General features: G+C 38.0%; 3 protein-coding genes across 3 annotated transcripts; 2 read left to right on the forward strand and 1 right to left on the reverse strand.

Moving 5' to 3' along the window:
* Positions 1–222: 222 nt before the first annotated feature.
* Positions 223–2,593, forward strand: LOC117574529 (neuropeptide F). The gene is made up of 3 exons (XM_034258391.2): positions 223–474; positions 2,017–2,321; positions 2,377–2,593. The coding sequence occupies exons 2-3, from the start codon at positions 2,028–2,030 to the stop codon at positions 2,407–2,409; spliced, it is 327 nt and encodes a 108-aa protein (XP_034114282.1). The 5' UTR covers positions 223–474; positions 2,017–2,027; the 3' UTR covers positions 2,410–2,593.
* Positions 2,594–3,211: 618 nt separating this feature from the next.
* Positions 3,212–4,237, reverse strand: LOC117575873 (ATP synthase mitochondrial F1 complex assembly factor 1). Its single transcript, XM_034260303.2, has 2 exons — positions 3,934–4,237; positions 3,212–3,871 (listed from the first exon to the last, which is right to left on the reverse strand). The coding sequence occupies exons 1-2, from the start codon at positions 4,173–4,175 to the stop codon at positions 3,283–3,285; spliced, it is 831 nt and encodes a 276-aa protein (XP_034116194.1). The 5' UTR covers positions 4,176–4,237; the 3' UTR covers positions 3,212–3,282.
* Positions 4,238–4,670: 433 nt separating this feature from the next.
* LOC117574829 (fatty acyl-CoA reductase wat-like) lies at positions 4,671–7,146 on the forward strand. The gene is made up of 6 exons (XM_034258801.2): positions 4,671–4,686; positions 4,854–5,009; positions 5,086–5,198; positions 5,318–5,828; positions 5,895–6,606; positions 6,666–7,146. Exons 2-6 carry the CDS (start codon positions 4,934–4,936, stop codon positions 6,751–6,753), a joined length of 1,500 nt encoding a protein of 499 aa, XP_034114692.1. The 5' UTR covers positions 4,671–4,686; positions 4,854–4,933; the 3' UTR covers positions 6,754–7,146.
* The last annotated feature ends 62 nt before the right edge of the window (positions 7,147–7,208 follow it).

The raw sequence follows: 7,208 nt of genomic DNA on the forward strand, positions 1-7,208 counted from the left end.
GCTGGTTGAAAAACTTTACGCGACCAACAATAATTAGCTTTGCATATGAAAATATTTTTGAGGCTTCGCTCTGCTGCCATGCGACCTGAAGAGCAGGTAAGAGCGAAAGGGGAGGAGATGGGAGACGGGTAAGAGAGGGGGGTAATCCTGCAGATACCCATGCGAGCGATGAGTATAAATGCCTGTTGCTTCACTCATTCGACCACCATTTAGAATCGCTCGTCGGATTCATCAGCTGCCTGTTGATTTGCTCTTCAGCTCTTCTGCAGCTCTTCACTCGACAACTCAAGCATTAAACTAATCATCTGACAGCCTCTTGTCCGCCGTGGTCTATTGGGATTCCGATTCTGATTGTGCATTCTGTTTTTCTGTTTGTCGACTGTCACTTGTGATTGTGCATTTGAACCGCGAGGAAGTTGTTGCGCCTCAAACAGAGCAGCTCTCAAATAATTCATTGAATACTCAACACTTTAGGTGAGTTGTTTTCAAACAATCAGATTAAATTGTTAACTAGTGAATTTCAATATAAAAAACTAGTTGTAATTGTTAACGTAAACATAAAAAGTTGGAGGAATTTCAATCAAGTCCACTTTTATAATCCTCTCAAGTTTTTTAAATAATCAGATTTTGTTCATACAATTAAAATACATTTTATATAGAGTAACGAGAACAGTTTGTAAAGTGATTTTTTATTTAAATGCTCAATTCATTGAATCGAAATGAAAAAGTCAAAAGAATATTTGAAATAATTGAACTGACTCTCCGTTTTGTAATCCTCGCAAGTTATTCTAACACTCGATAAATATGTTAATATTATTAGGAAAACTTTTCATTGAATCCAAATGCGTTCAAGTAAAATTGCTATATAAATAATAAAATTAAAAGATTATTTGAAATAATTGAACTGACTCGCAGTTTTGTAAGCCTGTCAAGTTATTTAACCAATCAGATTTCTTAATTGTTCATACCTGATACAATTTCATTAAATTATTCAACAATTGAATAGAGTCGCAATTTGATAATTCTTCGTATAGAAGAAAAAGACCTTATGTCAATTCTTGTTATTAAATTAGTTTACGTGAGTATGCAATATTTTGTAACTTGCTTTTCAGAGGGAATTTTCAAATAGTGAATCACCCAAAGTATGTTATGTTTTGATTAATCAGTTAAATATGATATATTAATGACAAATAATAGACTTGTTTGAGCAATTTGCATTTTCAAATAAATTATTAATCAAAAGTTGAGGCATTTGCAATCAGTTAAATAAGATTAAATGATTATTTGAATGCAATACATTTAATATAATAGTTGTTGAAATTGCATTTGATACAAATAATCATAACTGGAAATTAGTTAGTTAGCATTGTATTCATTGTGATGAAAATGCTCAATCAAATTACGCAAATTTGAGTAAATTATATAGAAGCGAGTCGGAAGCTTTGGCAAATTGGTCAGTGCCTTGGAAAGTACGAGTACTCGTAATTCGGAACTTGTGAATATGCAAATGGGAATCCAAGGCGAAACAATGAGTATCTTTGACACGCCATGCACGTGTCTCTACAACTTTGTATCTCAAAGATACACTCAAAGATTCGCGCCAAGTGTTCAGTGCACTCGCGAAATTGAGGTGATCGTGACGCAGTTGCTCTAACTAACATAGACCCGACACTCTAATCACTATCGATCCGCTCACCACGTAACAACAACCAGCGTCAGCAAATAGCGACTTAACTACCTTTGTACGCCCCTTGCAAATTATCATATGAGATTGCCACCTATTAACTAGCCATGGCGCTATCGAGACGAGACCGAGACCGAGACCGAGTCCGAGACCACAAGAGGCCAATCATGCATTACGTAAAGCAGCTCCGTTGTGGCAAAGATCCCCGACCGAGACAGAGACCCAGACCTCTGATAGTTCAAATTGCAAGCTAATTACCTCCGATTTATTTATGCAAATAACAAATCGCTTTCGTTTTCAAACTAATCCTGAACCCCATTCCTCTGTGTCAGATAATCGCATCATGTCGCACACTATGCGCTGCACTCTGGTGGTCTGCGTGGCATTGGCTCTCTTTGCCGCAGGCTGCAACGTGGAGGCATCCAAAACACGTCCGCCACGCAACAATGACATCAGCACCATGGCCGATGCCTTGAAGTATCTGCAGGACCTGGACGTTTATTATGGGGACAGAGCACGCGTTAGATTTGGCAAACGTGGATCTCTGATGCAGTTACTCCGCAATCGAATGCTCGAGAATGCCAGCAATAACAACAACAACGAAATTATCTCCGACACCAATGGCAATGGGGATATAGTAAGTCGTGAAAGTCATAAACTATTAAATACACTTCATTCAATCTTGTTTACAGATGCACTCTGGTGGCGAGGAGGAACCATTTTAATAATACAATGGAAAATTGAAATACTGCAGGCGCAGAAAATAGTCTTATATGCTGTTAAATAATTTTGGAGCAATAGTTTAATTATATACATATATAGAAAATTGCTTGAAGTTGCAAATAAATAATTTGACGTTGAATGTTTAAAATACTGTTCACTGTTCAATGCAAATCGTCCATGAATAAAATGGCAATAAATTACTTTTTTCGTTTACATTTCTTAGAGGACAATTCCATTTAATTCAATTTAAATTTAAGAGATCTTCTTGAGAAGACTCTTTCTTCAGAATTTAGGAAATCAATTTAAATCAGAAATTTAAGTATCTCGATAGGATGCAATAGGATGAGATGAATTTATATTAACTCATTAGAAAACTGGAAACCATTTGAATTAAGGTGTTCCGATAAATTTGCCAACTTCATTGTTTAAACACAAGATCAAGATCCTTTATAAAATGGCAATAAAGTATATTATAATTTTACGTTTTTAGCGAATTTCATTTAATCCATTAATTATTGGGTTTGAGATATATCTCCAATATATTTTCCATTAAAAAGAAATTGAAATTAGATGACCAAATAACTTTCTTTAGGAATCCATTTAATCTACGAAAATTGGGAATTCATTTTCCGATAAAATTGCAACATTTGTACACTTTCTTGATAGAATCCAGATGCTGCAACTGTTTAAAAATGTAGTATGTTAATTTACCTCACCCTTTAACTGGCCTGTTGTGATAAATCTTCAACAAATATATTGCCAGATCAGATCCATTTGTCTAAATTTATCAAAAAACTCTCATGAAGAAGTTGGGATCATAAAGTGTTAAATTAATTCTGGTAGTTTATTGTAGCTGTTGGTAAATGTGCAAATGTCTAGCCGAGTTGAATGTTCTCGACTTCCTTGATCAGATCCATGTGCTTGAACTCATCGGGACGCTTCGTGAATGTCTCGAGCAGCTTCATTTTGCTCTCGTCCGTCTTATAGTAGAACATCTGCAGCTCATTCGCCAGGCACTGCGCCTCCTGGGCAGTAAGAACCTTCGAGTCGTACTCGCCACGCATCAAGACAATGCCCTTTTCCTCTACTTCGGTGTAGTGAACCAAAGTCAGGCACTCGGGGGCATTTTCATGGTGTACTTGGTAGGCCAGTAGAGGGGTGAAGTGCACAGTGTTAGCGGCGAACTGTAGCATGATGAACTCGAAGCCTTCGCTGCGCGGCAAGGGAAGCAGGAAAATTGGATGCTCCTTGGCTCGGGATGTCAATGTCTCGTACTGGGCTTTGGTCAAGGTGGCAGCCAGCACGTCCTTGGTCTTGTGGTATTCGAGCCAGATCTTAGAAATTTCCTCGGCATTCTTGTCCTCCAGCAGTTCCAGCTTCATAATATCGCTTAGCTTCTTGTGGGGCAATTCTCCCTCTTCTTTGGACAGCTTCCGCTTAGGGTTCAGCAGCTCAGAGTACGATCTGAAGAGACGAAACCAATTTAATACAAGAATCAAGTAGGAAACATGCTATTTAATTCTCACCTAGCTTGACTCTGACCATCTTTAATGGGGTTGACAACGCGCTCAATGCGATCCAAGAATTCCTCGGCCGAAGTTTGCTGCATCTTTGCAATCTTGTCGGCATACTTGGAATAGTAGGGATTCGATTCCTTCAGCTGCTCGACAGCCTCCTTGGCACGGTTTGCGGATGTCATTGCAATGCGGCGAGTAACAATATGATGGTTACTTTGTAAAACGCGTAAACATTTACGAGCACATTCCATTCCGAACGTAATAAAATAAACCGATGTTACACAACACGCAGCTGGCTGTTGACAAACAGCTGAGAGTGCCGTTAGTGTTGGAAACTGCGACAAATTTACGCTTAGCAGACTGTTAACTCTATTAACAGAGACTGAATCAGAGTTACAGCAAAACTCAAAAGGTAACTGTGCGATGTTAACATAATTAACTCCACACGGAAAAATGTTATGTTGCGTTAGAGCAATAGAAATGCAATTGAAAGAAGTGCACACACATTTCGAAAACGTTTACAAATTTTAAAAACCTATGGAATTGATTTGCAACAATAGATTAGTCTTCCACAAATTTTACACTACATAACTGATTACTTCATTGTTTAGTATTATAAGGAATAATAGATTTTCCAAATTTTTATTATTATAATATTTAAAACAAATTTAGTAACTATTAGTTTACTAAATATTGTAATTTCGGGTACTTTATAACGATATCCATAACAACTAATGTGAATCAATTCTGAAACTATTTCATGTATGACATCAAAGCAATTACAAACGCAACTTTTTAATGGGTTGCACTAATCGTGACCTTTTAAACACATGTTAATTTAATTTATTTTATTTTTTACTATTCCACCGGCTTTGTATAAAAGCCAGCACCTTGAATAAATATTTTTCAATCGAATTCTATCCATTCAGCTATTGGCAGCCGCCGTCGCGGTTCTCGAAACTTTCCAAAGGTTTATTGCCCTCAAATTGCGAAACTAAAGAAAACTATTATGGAATCGGAAATACAATCATTTTATAAAAATAAAACTATATTCATTACTGGTGGTACTGGATTTTTGGGAAAAGGTAAAATATCATTTTAGCTGCATCTCAATCGTTATGCGAATATCTTTAATTACGTATACGCATTGTTGCCTTTCAGTTACCATTGAAAAACTGCTGCGTTCAACTCAGGTCAAGCGAATCTACGTGTTAGTTAGGTCTAAAAAGGGTGTAAACATTCAGGACCGTATTGCTGCATGGGATAAAGATCCGGTAAGATTATTAAACTTTGCATAAATTATTAGCGAACCTAATTTCGGGGATATATGTAATTAGTAATTTCACAAATTTATCGAGTGTGGTCCACTTTCCTTTAATACTTCATTCTTCAGCTCTTCTCCGAGTTACGTAAATCAAATGCCAATTTCTTGGAGCGCATTGTCCCCATTGCAGGAGACACACAACTTCCGGACCTGGGCATTAGCAGTACGGACAGAAAACTACTAGTGAACGAGACACAGATCCTACTTCACTTGGCTGCCACTGTGAACTTCGATGAGAGACTCTATGTGGCATTAGACATCAACACTCGCGGCACTCGGCTGGCGATCCAACTGGCCAAAGAGATGCGACAACTGGAGGCCTTTGTTCATGTATCCACGGCGTATTCGAACTGTGTACTCGAGCACATCGGAGAGACTTTCTATCCCGACAACTTGTCCTGTTCCGCCGACAAGGCGCTTGAACTGCGCGAGCTGCTGAGCAATGACCTCATTGATAAGCTAACGCCTGGGATCATTGACAAGTATCCCAACACATACACGTTCACAAAGGCCTTGGCTGAGCAGATCGTCCAGAAGGAGGCGCAGGATTTACCCGCCTGCATCTTCCGACCAGGCATGAGTGAGAATTATTCGATTTTCTATACCATTATCTTTTTGCTGATCTGGTTCCCCATTTCCTGCCTAGTTCTGACTGCCTACAAGGAACCCACACCTGGCTGGGTGGACAATCTTCTAGGGCCCATCTCGATATTCTACGGTTGCGGCATCGGAGTCCTGCGTGTGATGCTCGTGGAAAAGAGCGGAATATCACACATTGTGCCAGTCGACTACAGTGCCAACATGATTCTGTCGATGGCTTGGAAAACTGCTAAGGAAAATGCTCAACACTCGGTGGGGAAAGTGCCAACGGTTTACAACTTTACCAACAGCGATCAGAATAAACTGACTTGGGGCCAATTGGCGCAATCGATCATTGAGAAGAGGCATTTGGTGCCATTGCCGAATATGCTGTGGTTCCCCTTCCTTAGGTTATTCTCCCAGAATTGGAAGTTTCAGTTGGCCATACTCATCTATCACATTCTTCCCGGCCACTTTATCGACTTTGTATTGCGCCTGCGGGGTCAAAAGCCACGAATGATCAATGTCTATAAGAAAATTCACAAAAACATTAAGAGATTATCGCCATTCTCGCTTTCCAGCTGGACTTTTGAAATGAACAATGCCAATCGACTGTTGCAAAGCATGTCCCCGAAAGATCGCGAAATCTTCCAATTCGATATGGCAACTGTGGACTGGGACGAATACTTTACGGTAGCACTGTTTGGAATGCGACTGTATATTACAAAAGAAAAGCCGACTGAAGAATCCTTGAGGAAGGCAACGCATACGTTTAATAGGTTCGTATATCCTTCCCCAAACCGATAGAAAACCATTTTATAAACCTATATTTTTTTAGATTCCGGTTATACAATCGTATTCTACACGTCATCATCTTCGCCATATTAGCTGTTTTAATCTGGGGGTTGCTTAAATTGTTCACATAGTTTCAGTAACAATATAATTACATTTTCTATCAATAAGAATTAACGTTCAAGCAATGACATTCGATTAATGCAAATAAATGCATTGCCTATTAAATTGAAAAAGTAATTCTTTTGATCAGAAATACAAGTCAGAAGTCAAGTAAAAATTTATATCGGTTATTATTGATTAATTTTTATTTGAAATTATTTTAAAACCCTAGCTACAGTCTAAAATCTCTTTTCTAAACATTCGAATGTACTTCTCCGTTACAAATTTAAATTTGCCGCAAAATTCAAAAACGTAAATGTCATGAATCAAAGCTCGAAAAATACCAAATTTGACTTTTGGCATTTTTAGATATTTTTATACAAAAACAGTTATTCTTTTCATTACCATAAATGTTTCTTAGTCTTTTTATACTAACTTTAATAAGCTACATTAAATTTGATAACAGTGATACTAGGTATATTTTGTA

The sequence above is a fragment of the Drosophila albomicans genome, chromosome 2R (genome assembly GCF_009650485.2).
Source record: "Drosophila albomicans strain 15112-1751.03 chromosome 2R, ASM965048v2, whole genome shotgun sequence".
In the NCBI taxonomy this organism is placed as follows: Eukaryota; Metazoa; Arthropoda; class Insecta; order Diptera; family Drosophilidae; genus Drosophila; species Drosophila albomicans.